A 13,250-nucleotide genomic window follows, 5' to 3' on the forward strand; every position below is an offset into this window, starting at 1 on the left:
ACTGACAACAAAGCTTCTTTATTCGATGTCTTAAGCTGGGCCCCAGCATTGTCCACATTGATCCCCAGTGGCTAAGCAGAAAAGCAGAGCTGGTCCACACCTGTCTGTTTTGGGGGTAACTGGAATGGCATAAACGGCAGTGAGGCTCTTCCCAGGGTCCTGGGAGACACATCCTACAGCCTGTGTGTATGGGGGTATTTATAATACTTTTATGCCCTTGAGCTTTATAGGGCCATGAATATACAAAATGAAAAAATATTTGCCAAAATGTTTTGACAACTTTGAAGTACTCGTAAGTATAAAGTGGTATTGCACTTCTGTTATGAGAGTTAATTATTTGCAACCCGAAGAACCGGAAATGTGGCCTTAATAATATAGTGCTTTCAGTGTATTGTTAACCTAATAAAATTTGAATAAACTCCAAAACCACATTTATCTCCATAAATTTAAAACTACTTGTATTTCATAATGTACGCTTACTTTTATGGGAGGTGTGTGTCATTCCTTCCTTCCGAGTAGTAATGGTGGACACAATTGTTTTATTTCCTTTCATGGATATTATGTAGCATGTATCAATATAACTGTGTATGTGTGTTCCCTCTGTAAGTATCTATAAAGAAAGAAGAAAATGCTAATGCTTTGTTAAGTACTAATAATTGCAAATGTATACTAGTGATGATAAAACTGTGAGTTTTGCTACCAGTTTTGGGGTGGGCCGTATGGAATGGTTGGGCTAGATGGAATGTCAAACTAATAAAGTTTTCTCACCCTGAAGACTTTGAAACCCAAGAATTTTGTCCTGAAATAGTGTTCACAATCCAAAGCTGTGTGTGGAAAATAGAAATTAACAGATAGAATTAACTTAACCTTATTCAAGATGGTAACTCATTGTCATTACCATGAGCTCAAGAATGTGAACTAGAAACAAGGATATATTTTGATTTGTGTAATGTCAGCCTAAAGGAGAGATTATCCAGAAAGTTAAATAGCCTTTCAGTTATTGGGCAGCCCTATAATTCATACATTTTGGTGAAACCGATGAATATTGTGTACAGGTAAGCTTATAGAAGAAGATAATATAGGGGCTCATGGGCACACTATTGAAAAATGGTGTTTACTAATGAAAAGCCTTTAAATGGTAGATCCTCTGGTTTGTGAAGTATTTGTTCACAGATCATGAGATCTGGCTACTCGTAACCTGACCCAGTGGTTTGTGGGGAGAATTTCCAGGGAAAACAGAAACCCAAAGGAAATGTGAAGCCATCATGAATGAAAGAAAGATAAAATGCCCAAGAAGTAGCCATCTGATATAACTTAGAACGGAGCTGCCACTCGATTATAAAGGGGTAGATACACCAGGACACATCGTAATCTGCAAAATGAGAGACTAAGCTATAGGATCTCTAAGATTCTTTTTTAATTTCATCATCTTATGAGTCTGTGCAAACCAAGGAGTGAGTATAATCACATTCCATTTCTTTTTTTCTCTAATAATGAGGGCGAAACATTCCCCACGTCCTGGGGTGTTCTGATTTGTGAAGCTGGGATTTGTCGCAGCATCTAAAAGTATGCATTTTCCAGACGTTTAAATGAAACACTAGTCACATCTCTCCGTCCGTCGAGAGCCACATCGGGCTTCACTCCCTTCCAGGAGCCGCCACACCTGCCACAGCACCTCCCTGCTCACGGTTCCTGTGGCACTTACTGTCTAGACACCAGCATTTCTTCTCTCTCGGTTTTGTACCTCAGCCGGTGTGTAGGTGCTGCCCCCGTCAACGACAGGGGAGTGTTTGGGGCTGACTTTCCATTTCCAAGTGATTACCCTGGAACTCCATCGCTCGTTATGTCACACTCAACTCGCAAAAACCTTGGACCTGAAGGCGACCCCAGCCACCCTCCGCCTCTGCACCCACACCCTGAGGCCAAGCCCTGCCCGGGATGTCACTCCACGGGTTTGTTTGGTTCCCTGTAAATGAACCGTCACAGACTACAGCTGGACCCCACTCGGCCCCAAAGCCCAGCTGTATTTCCCTCTTCAAACTTGTTCTCCCACATTCTGTGGTCATTCTTTCAAGTTCTCTGTGTTCTCTCCAAGCCTCTGAGCACCACCCCCCCCACCTCCAGCCTGCCTCTCACTCCCCATGGATGCCCATAACTCCTCCTCCCCAGGGAGGATAGTTGCCAGTAGACGAAACGGCTGGCCTCCCTCAGATTCGGCTGCTTCCACACAACCCCGTCACTTTCCCTCTTTTGCTAGAGGAGCTGCCTCCGCACAGCCCATTCATTTACGGGATCCCATCTGCTCCCGCCGTTAGAAGGGCTATGGAAGCAACGTCCCTTCTCTCCGGGGTCTCTTCCATCCCTCATCCCTCTGCCTCTCTCTCTCTCCTTCTCTCCTCGACTTAGAAACCAGCCAGATTTCGCATCTGCGTTCTCTCCCCTCACCTGCTCCCCTCAGCTTCTCCGCTCTGGTTTCCATCGCTACCCGCCATCAGAACCCTTCATGCTCAGGTTGCCAAGGACCCCATGGTGCTCAGTCCCGCTAGACTTCCCACTTCTTCGAAGTGGTCAACACCGTTCTTGTCCTGTTTTGTTCTTGACTCCCTCCCTCCCTCCCTCATGTCCTTGAGGGGTCACAGTGCTTCCCTTTCTCCTTTGAAGGCTCATCCTCCAGTCCATGTTATTAACCATTAATGTTCCTCAAGACTCCTTTTGCCCTGCCCCCCCCCCCCCCTGTCCACTCTCCAGCTTACCTCATTTACTCCTGAGGAAGAACTATTGTGTTATATGTGGATAATGCATATTTTTATGTCCTGCTCCGGCCTCCCCTGGGAACTAAAGATCCACATGTCCACCTGCCTACCTGACATGGACATTTAAGATGTCAAAAGAGCACATCAAATTTAGCAAGTTGAAAACTGAGCTCTTCCCTTAAAGTGCTCTGACTCAGTAAATGGAATCATGGTCTGTCCTGTCACTCAAGTCCATGTTTTTACCACCTCAGCATCACTGGAATCTACTTTCTTTGTTTCTGCTGTCTCCACGCTGTGCCAGGCTTCTAGCCTCTCCTGGAGTTCCACAGTAGCCTCTTACAGTCCTCAGAGGCATGCTGTTCAGCCCCATCCTGGCACGTGCCCTCTTGATTTTTGCATTCCTAACATGTTAACCTTTTATTTTTCTAGTTAACTGTGCCCCCCCCCCTCCTGCCACAGGGCCTTTGCACCTGTGACCCTACTTCCTGGAATCCTCCCCACCTGCCTTCTGCTCAGGTCTTGCTCCTCCTTTACTCATTCCTGCCCTTGTCTAAGCTCTGTCATGCTTGCTCCTAGCCTGATGTCCTTCTCTCTCCCGGCACTTGTCACTGTTGGAATTTTACATTTGTGCACTTCTTCAATTAATGTGCATGCCCCTCTGGACTATAAGCACCGCGAGGGTGAACACTGTTGTCTGTGCAGTGACCAGCCCAGAGCAGACACTCCTGTGTTGCACTGGTGAAAGAACGGATGGTGAGTGAATATCGGCGAATTCTCAGAGCACATGTTCCATTTTGGCTGAAAGGTTTTCACATTTTTTTTCCACAAAACTTTTTCCAGAGCAGGAACTCTATAAAGCAGAAAGGATTCAAAATTTTATTTTCTTGCTTTCTTTCTAAAGAGAATACTGTTGCCAGTCCAGATCCCAACAGCATGAGCTGTAGGAATTCAGGGATTTGGTTGCTCCTACTTCAGATTGGGTTTTGCTTTCTCGGTAGTCACTCCGAGCCTGTGTTGTGATAGGAATAATTTTTTATGTTCTCTCTGACTTTTTTCTGTATCATTTGGGGAAAGTGATAGGAAGTGATCGCTCCTCGGCTTCCCCTTGCCACCCTGTAAACGTCCTCTGTTTTTATTTACACTCTTGTTTGCACAAGATATAGAAAAACTGATCGGTCATCGAGCTTTGTTCTAATTGTGCTCGTCACAAAGCTTGATTTTCAGGTCTGATTCTCTTGTCTTTGAACTTGGATATTCCAGTGCTGGTATAAAGATACGTATTTTCTGATTTTTCACAGATATACTGAGAAAGATTTAATATTTAAGATACTTGGGTAAAATGATGGGACGCCTGGGTGGCTCAGTCGTTAAGCGTCTGCCTTTGGCTCAGGTCATGATCCCGGGGTCCTGGGATTGAGTCCCACATCGGGCTCCTTGCTCAGCAGGGAGCCTACTTCTCCCTCTCTCTCCCTCTGCTTGTGCTCTCTCTGTCAAATACATAAAATCCTTAAAAAAAAAGATACTTGGGTAAAATGAATAGAGAATGTATGATCTTAAATTAGCCTTGTGTTTTTGTTAAATGGCAGTTTCCTACATTTTTATGGATCATAACATGAAGGAGATTTTAATAATATAGTATAGAGGAGACTAAAAGTGATGCCTGATTAAGTTATTGAAATAATTTGAAAGGAACAGAATTGTAATTTGGCCTTGCACAAACGCAGTTGATATGGAGTTACTGCAATAAAACTGCTTGTAGAGATCATCAGTTTATACAGGTTAAGGATTAACTGCTGGTTGTAACTAAGCTTGTTTGGGATGAATCTAAAGTGCTTATAGGTTATGGATCCATTGCAACGAATTTTAAGGGATTATTCTGATGATTTTATTCTATAATTAGATTATATCATTTGCTGTTTTAAACATCTGCTGTTTATCTCTGTGCTTTCCAAACTCTGCCAAGGTGCTGGAGGGCATTGCAGCACATTTACCAGGAGTGCCAGAGGATATTTTCCAATTTCAAGAGAAATGTGGCGATGCTCAGCATCTGAAGATAGCATGCAAACGACTAACTTGAGGGAGTTCACAATTCAACTTAGATTGTACTGCATTCCCTTCAAGGACATGGTATCTTTGGGAAGCTGGGTGCTGAGCAGTTGTGTAAAAAAAAAAAAATCAAGTGCCACATGAAAATCAAAGTGGATCAGGAAACGTGGGTGGCGGTATCTAATCTGATCATAAGGTTCGAGAATCTGCAGCGCCCAACATTATATATATATACATGTACATATATATATATATGTATGTTATAAATAGCCTGATAGTTTGCATATATGTTTTCCATTTTGTCATTTTTAAAAAATTATTGAAGCACTTGGTTTTAACATGATTCAGAAAGGCATAAGAAAGGAATTCTCCCCCACCTTGGTTGATGGCAGCCCTGTCCCCCAATTAGGCTCAGGCCAAGGCCTCGGACTTGGTCTTGGCTTCTTTCTCACACTCTACATCCAGAATTTCAGGAAATCTTCTTGGCTCCACTTTCAAAAAATACCCCTTTTCCTACCTACACTGCTGTCACTGCTCCATGCTTCTATAACTGTGCCCACCCCCACCCCTCCAGTAATCTTTTTAAACCCTAAGTTAAGTGATGTCATCACTCCACCACCCAGAACCTTGCAACAGCTCCCATATCATTTGGAATAAAAGCCAGTCTTTCCAGTGATCTCAACTCTTTTAAACTCTTTCTCTTCTCAGGTAATCTGCTCCCGCCACAGGGATCTCCATGTCCCAAGTATACCAGGCACACCCTGCCCCAGGGCCTTTGCACTGGAGTGCTAAACCTGTCTCCTCTTCCAAACCTTGGCTTACTCCAGCCCTCCCGATTTAAAATACTTCAATGACCCTCACCCATGCAGTGATGGGCATTTCTACCCTTTTATCCTGCTCCTTTTTTTTTTTTCTCCATAGTCTTCTAACATAGTAGATAATTTATGTCTCACATAGTAATTTACTAAGTGTATCTTTTATTTGTTGACTCTTCCCACTCAAATGTAAGCTTCAGGAGGGCAGGCATCTTAATCTGTTTTCAATCACATATCCCAAGCGTCTGGAAGACTACTTGTTAGTCATAGGTGTACAGCATATATTGACTGAATCATGTTCAATATATTGTTTAAAAATCTTTACCTTTCTTAATTTTTTGGCTGTTTGAACTATCCAGAAGGCATATTCAAATCTTCCTCTATAGTAATGGGTTGCCTATTTTCCCTGAGGTCCTAACAGTTTTTGTTGTATACTTCCAGGCTCATTTGGTACTTAAAATATGAATCCTATCTTCCTGGCTAATTGAACCTTTTATCATTATGTACAGGCCTTCTTTATCCTTAATAATGCTTTTGTCTTAAAGTTATTAGCTTAGCTGATGTTGGTAAAGGTCAACTAGCTTCCCAATAATTTTTGGTACTATTTAATATGTTTTTTCTGCTCCTTTCCACCTTTTTGAGTTATGTTCTCTTGCATATAGCTCATAGTTTTTCACTCATTTTGACAGTCTATTTTTAACTGCTAGTGTATGTATGCTTATTGGGATTATGTGTATATGCAGATGAATTTCTACCATTTACTTTCTATTTGTCCCATTTTTGCAGAGTCTGTGTTTTCTTCTTTGCTCTCTTTTTTAAAATAACAAGTTTTATTTGTTTTCTTATTCTGTTTTTCCCCTTCTACTAGTTTGGAAGTTAGATACTCTGTTTCTGTTCTTTTAATGTTTGCCTCTTAAATGTTATCATGATACTTAAAGTTATACCTTACTCTCTTCCTGAATAATACAAGGGCATGTAACTTTGCTTCCCAACTCACACTCTGTTGTTATTCAGTGTTTATTTCTGTACATTTTCATCCCATGAATCAAGCATTACTTTATATAGGTGATATTTACTTGTATTTATCCTCATGTTTACCAATTTATTTGCTTGCTAATTCTTTTTGTATCTCAGACCTTCCACGCATAACATTTACTTTCTGAATTATGTCCTTACAGTCTAAGTAATATGCTACTAAAGCATATCCATTTCCTTAGTGAGGTCCTTTGTCGGTGGGTTCTCGGTTTTTGTTTCTATGAAAAAGCCTTTATTTTGCTCTCATTTTGTGGAAGATAGTTTCAGTGGCTCGACCCCACGTGTGTTTTTCCCAGTACCACAAAGCAATGAATTTTGACACTGCCTTCCCGGGGACAGCACCAGACCCCACGGGTTAAGGGCTCTGTCCCACAGACTGCCCTCCCTTCAGACACCAACTACAAGCCCAGGCTGTGCTGCTCACCTACTGGCTCTAAATCGGAGGTTCCATGACCTCCTCCTCAGGTTTGATTAATTTGCTAGAGTGGCTCACAGAACTCAGAGAAAACCTTTATGCACATTTACCACTTTACTATAGAGGATATTATAAGAGATCCAGATGAACAGCCAGGTGGAGAGGTACATAGTCTGAGGCTCAAAAGGGTCCCGAGCACAGGAGCGCCTGTCTCCATGGAACTGGGGTGTGCCTTCTCCTTGCATGTGGATATGTTCACCAACCCAGAAGCTCACCATGTCTTGTTCAGGAGTTTTTATGGAACTTAATCTCTGGCAACCTCCTTCCCCTTCCCTGAGATCCGTGAGCAGGGCTGAACGTGCCAAAGTCGTACTTACTTGGTCATTCTGGTGACCAGCCCCACCCTGAGTCACCTCATTAACATAAATTCAGGGGTGTTCAGAAAGGGCCTCTTATGAACAGCAGAAGATATTTCCTGTCACTCTGGAAATTCCAAGGGTTTTAGATTTGTGCCAGGAACCCAGATAATGGACCAAAGATATACCACAGTGTACAGTTTTATGTAAACAGTCATTTTTCACTTTGAAGATCTACCACTGTCTTTGGGCTGCCAGTTTTGCTGTTGAAAAGTTGGCTGTCCATCTGGTTGTCATTCCGCCTTTGTGTTCTGTCTTTTTCCTCTGGCCAGTTTTCTCCTCTTTGATTTTGGTATCTTCAGTCTAATTACAGTGTATCTAGGTGTGGATTTCTTCTTAGACTGTTTTGTGTACATTGTGTATTATGTATCCATAGATTTATAACTTCCTTCAGTGGTGGGAAATTCTCAGCCTTTATATTTCAAATACTGTTTTTCCCCATACTCCATCCCCTTCCTCTAAGATTTCATGTAAACTCACTCCAAACCCCGTCATAACCATTCTTCTTCTCCTTTTTTTTTTTTCCTTCCTTAATCATTCTTTTATATATTACATTTTCATTCTTTGTGGATTCTGGGTAACTTCCTCAGATTTCCCCTCCAGTATACCAGTTATCCAGTCTCCTGCCAAAGCCCTAGATGAGGGGGCTGTTTTAGTTCTAGTTTCTGTTCACCAGTTGTAGTTTTCATTTTGTAGAAGTTCTGTTGGATTCTCTTTCAACCTGACTGGTCTTTTGGAAAGTCTCATAGTTTACTCATTTTTGCCAGTCCATTTTTTACTTCTTCATACATTTTACACATGGTTTTTGTTTTCTTTTCTGTATCTGATCATTCTTTTTTTTTAAGATTGTATTTATTTATTTGGTGGCGGGGGAGCACAGGTAGGGGGAGTGGGAGAGGGAGAAGCAGACTCCCCACTAAGCAGGGAGCCCAACATGGGGCTTGAACGCAGGACCCCAGAATCATGAGCTGAGCCAAAGGCAGATGCTTAACTGACTGAGCCACCCGGGCGCCCTGTATCTGATCATTCTAATAGCTGAAGTCATGAAAATAATTTTTGTTTCTGCTGAATCCCACTCTCGTTATCTTTGTGCACTCACGTTTGGTTGAACTGAATCTGTGGGACTCCTGGAGGCCTGCACTGGGGATGCTTTTCCCCAGACACCATTTGCATTTACTTCTACCACCTGTTGGGACTCCTTTTACTTCCTTCAAGTGTCCTCATTTAAGGTTTGAAGTGTTTGGTTGAGCTCCCCAGCTTCCTAAATGTCAAAATTGGTATTTATTTTCAGAGAAACTGCTCTGTTCATGCTTGCTTGATAGTCATCGCAGTCCCTGTGGATTAAACTCTTTTTAGGAGAAGGAAGGCATCTTGAAATTTTTCTCTACATTCTAGGAACCCAGCAATGTGTTAACCACTCTGCTTTATCAAAGAACCCATTTTTTTCCTTTGTTTTTGTTTTTGTAACTGAGAACCCTTCTGGAATTTACTGGAAGTATAAATCTTTAAAAGTGGTTTTTATTAGTAGCAACGAGGGAGGTATAGCTTGGGAGCCAAGACAGAAAAAATAATTAACCAAGAGAAAGTTCAACCTTTCCAAAGTCATGCATCAAAAGCTGTTCCTGCCATTCACTGAAACTCAGACAGACTTGGTCCAACCTTTTGTTTTCTTTTTTTTTTTTAAGATTTTATTTATTTATTTTAGAAAAAGAGAGAGTGAGAACGGGAAAGGGCAGAGGGAGAGAGAGAATCCCTTGCAGGCTCCATGCCCAGCGTGGAACCTGACGTGGGGCTCTGTCTCACGACCCTGACGTCATGACTTGAGCCGAAACCAAGAGTCAGACGCTCATCCATCTGAGCCACCCAGGCACCTGGGCCCAACCCTTTGTTTTCTGCAACCACATCTTTACTTCTGGTCTTGACCCCTTTCAAGCCCGTCTCCCTCTTACTTAGTCCCAGGGCCATACGTCTCCTTTCCTTCCTTCATGAAGGCTGCTCTTTTGGTAAATTCATGCCCCGCCCCAAAACTTATTTTTAAATGTAGTTCCTGTAAGAAAGGTAAAGATCACATGAATGACAGTGTTGCTTTTTGAGTACCCAAACATTTAAAGAAATGGTCACATTCATTAATTCAACAAATATTTATGTCAGAAGTTGAAAAGCCCTCTTTCTCAGATGGTATTTTCTTTACAGGGGGTAGTTGTCCTGGACATGTGGTCAAAGGAGCTCTGGGCTGAGGCTCTGCAGGGGAAGTGGGAAGATAAATGGGAGAAGCAGGGATAGCTGGCCATGAGGGTTCACCCTCCAGGATGCCTCCCTTGCCACTGCCCCCCAGAGGCCCCCCGCAGGCGCAGCGGCGGACCCAGATGAGCAGTGGGAGTTGGAGCTGGATGTGAGTTGGAGGCAGTGGCAAAGCCTGAAGGGGTAGCGGGGAGGGCAGCAAGAGAGACAGGTTGGGATAGGAGCAGGAGGGAGGTGGGGGGAGGGGCTCGCATCTACCGGGTTTTCTTCCTGAGCCCCGTGTTCAAGTCAGGCACTTTCCGTGTCGATAGTAATAACCTGTGCCATCTATTTTGTATTTTTCTAGATCAATGAACTGAGCCACGTTCAAATCCCTGTTATGTTGATGCCGGATGACTTCAAAGCCTATTCAAAGATAAAGGTGGACAATCACCTTTTTAACAAGTAAGTACAAGTATGGCCTTTTTAGGACTGACATGGCTGCCAGGAGCATGATTTTTGTGAATTTCTATAATCACATTATTTTTCAATGGGTGGGAGTAAAGTTTTGCTGATGAAGTTAATCCTGTGATAAACATAACCATCTGTCATTTTCAGAAAAGCAGCAGCAAGCCCTCTTGGGTAATATCCTTTTGCCATATGGCATATTGTTCTCTATGAATATCTTATATGTTAAAAGTGATATTCTCATTACAATTTAAATGTTTGAAGCTGTAAATTGCTTGGAATTTTTAGCAGTGATGGACCTCAGCTATCTTATACAAAACTCTAATAATGCCTACCTCACGAACAGGAATGACTCCTTCATAGAACAATAAAGAGTTAAGGTACATTTTTATAAAACATAATTGGAGGCCGTGTTGGGCATTGAGACCATTTCTCCTTCATTTGAATGTCGTTTTAGATATCATTACGGAGCACCTTATATATTAGCTGTCCCCTGAGAGCAGGAGGGACAAGGAAGTATAAGAAATGGCCCTGCCCTCAGGGGGCTCACAGGCAGGTGATTGGAACCTGACACATAGACACATTACTGTAATTCGGTGTACAAAGTATTACAGTAGAGGTGTGTGTGTGTGTGTGTGTGTGTGTGTGTGTGTGTGTGTGTACACAAAGGAGGAAGCAATTCCGAATGAGTGGGATGAGCCTCCAAGAAATACCTCCCACATGAGGATCAATTATGAAATTTCTTAGTGTGACCATTGTTCTGATGTGAAGCGGATGCGTTAATTCTCTTACTACTGTTGAGAGGTTGACCTTTTGGAAGGATTTTTCCTATGTGAATTTAGAATGTGGTATTTATATATAGCATAAAATAGGTCATTCAAGGAGTGAGAGATAGTGTTGTTTTGCAAGCTTTAATCAGCAAGTCCCTGGAGGAGTGGGGGGGGGCACGTCTGTGACTCGCTCTGCTGCCCGTCCCCAGTCCCCCAGGTTCTTTGCTGTCCCTTCACCGTTTCCTTCTGTGTGTGTGGCCCCTTCTCTTTCCACTTCTTCATCCTTGGGGAAGCGGCTGTAAGGAGTAGTCGGGATTAGAATGGTCATCTAGTCCCAGGGCCCCTAGGTGGTGCAAGGAGATAAATGTGACCAGTCTGTGTCCCCTGGATTTACTGTGGGTCGTAGTCGATCCTGTGAAGCATACCCGTGCCTTCTCGGGGTGGGGAACTCCAGGCACTTGGCTACATGTGGAACTAGATGGTGGCAGATTCAGAGCTGGTTAACATTTTGTGCAGCTAAACTTTATTCCACAATATGACTATTTCAGAGAAAATATGCCGAGCCACTTCAAATTTAAGGAATACTGCCCGATGGTTTTCCGTAACCTGCGGGAGAGGTTTGGCATCGATGACCAGGATTTCCAGGTGAGTTGCTTTTGTAACCTTTGCTTCAAATGGGTTTTGCTCTGTAAAATAAGACTTACATTTTTTTATTACAAGTAATTATATAATAGTAATTTTCATTTTATATAAGAATGTTTCAATGTTCTTTCTGAAGTAAAGGGTTCTTTCACTTGGGAGCCTCTGTACAGAATGATTTTAGCAGTCGGTAGGAAAAGATTATTCTTTGGGAAGAGAACACACGTGAGAGTTCTAGCTGATACTTTCATTTCCCAGTGGAAGTGTCCTGCTAGCAGAGCCTCCTTTTGATTTCTGCCATCAGATGCATCCACAGCCTGTGCCAGTGTGTATGTGTGTCTTGAATTCCCAATAACTGTATTTGCAGAGGCCACTTAGCAATCGTAGAAATTTTATTTTTGTTCTGATTGATCTGCTGCTTTTCAGATTGGCTGAACCTGACTCTTGCTCGCAGCATTTTGTCAGAGGCCACACCTGGTGTGCTGTGATGCATCATGGTCTAGTGACCGCAGAGCCACTGTCACCGGCAGGAGCCTGCCAGTCCTGGCAACGGCCTGGGGAGCATTCGCGTCTGCTCCTGGTGCCCACCACAGGAAAATGTGCCCTTTTGCTTTCTTCCTATGCATGCCTGGTTCTCAAATTTGACTTTTAAAATTGAGATCATGGTGCTTCTCTAAGTGCTCATCCATGGTCATGTCTCCTAAGAAAGGACCTGATATCAGCCAGTCAGATTTGTAAAAACCAAGGATTTTTTTTTTTAAGATTTTATTTATTTATTTGAGAGAGGAGAGAGAACATGAGTGGGGAGGAGGGGCAGAGGGAGAGGAACAAGCAGACTCCCCGCTGAGCAGGGAGCCCAATGCGGGGCTCTGTCCCAGGACCCTGAGATCATGACCTCAGCCGAAGGCAGATGCTCAACTAACTGAACCACCCAGGTGCCGCCTCCACCAAGGATTTTTTTTTAAGAGTAGAAAATCTGAGTTAAGAGATGCAAGGGCTACTTTCTGGTCTTTTAGGACAGTCTATTCATTTTACTGTGAAAACACTGACTTATTTTAAATCCCTTCAAATCTAGTAAACACTTCCTTTCATTTGCCCCAAATCAGAAATCCTCATTTATCCTGCATTAAGTGCCATATTGCCACCCTGAGTGACCTCACAAGGTGAACATCGACACAGCTTACCTTGTATTTTCCCTTAAAGAATAGGGTCCCTGAAGCAAATTGAGTTTAGTTTGGTATACTTCCCTAAAGATGTGTGGGCCTCCCCACCCTGCCCGGCCCCACCCCATTCTTGAGTTTCCAAGAATTTTTCGCATGCTCACTAAGGCTTACAAGAAGCCTCCAAGCTGCCAGATTTCAAATAAGTGTTGCTAGCCAGGCTGCCAGTGCCATTCCCTCTTCTGTGGACCAGGGCTGAGGTTTCCACAGAGGTGGGTTCTGAGTAGAGGCTTGGGTGCACCCCAGAGAGGGCTGAGGAGAAGTGGGGCAGGGGAGAGTGGGTGCTCGCTTTGCTTTTAAAAAGCGGTGGAGTCAGCGCTCAGATTTGGGCCTCATGTGTAAGAGAAAGAATTTCAGTCAAATCTAGACTTGGAATTTAAAAAAAAAAACAGTCACTTTTATTTATTTTTTTAAAGATTTTATTTACTTATTTGAGAGGGAGAGAGAGAGAGA

At 43.0% G+C, this 13,250-nt stretch overlaps 1 protein-coding gene across 6 annotated transcripts in view; it reads left to right on the top strand.

The window, feature by feature from the left end:
* PIP4K2A (phosphatidylinositol-5-phosphate 4-kinase type 2 alpha) overlaps window positions 1-13,250 on the top strand; it is a 213,769-nt gene that overhangs the window by 95,332 nt on the left and 105,187 nt on the right. For all 6 annotated transcript variants that reach the window (XR_012376066.1, XM_025891928.2, XM_025891929.2 and 3 more), the window contains 2 exons: window positions 10,068-10,165; window positions 11,487-11,583. Coding sequence is in view for 5 of the 6 variants with exons in the window: in XM_025891928.2 (XP_025747713.1) it covers window positions 10,068-10,165; window positions 11,487-11,583 (195 nt within the window). In the remaining variant the exon portion in view is untranslated. The remainder of the gene's footprint in view (window positions 1-10,067; window positions 10,166-11,486; window positions 11,584-13,250) is intronic.

This window comes from Callorhinus ursinus, unplaced genomic scaffold, assembly GCF_003265705.2.
Source record: "Callorhinus ursinus isolate GAN/ISIS: 27379988/994484 unplaced genomic scaffold, GSC_fseal_2.0 scaffold63, whole genome shotgun sequence".
NCBI classification, from domain to species: domain Eukaryota; kingdom Metazoa; phylum Chordata; class Mammalia; order Carnivora; family Otariidae; genus Callorhinus; species Callorhinus ursinus.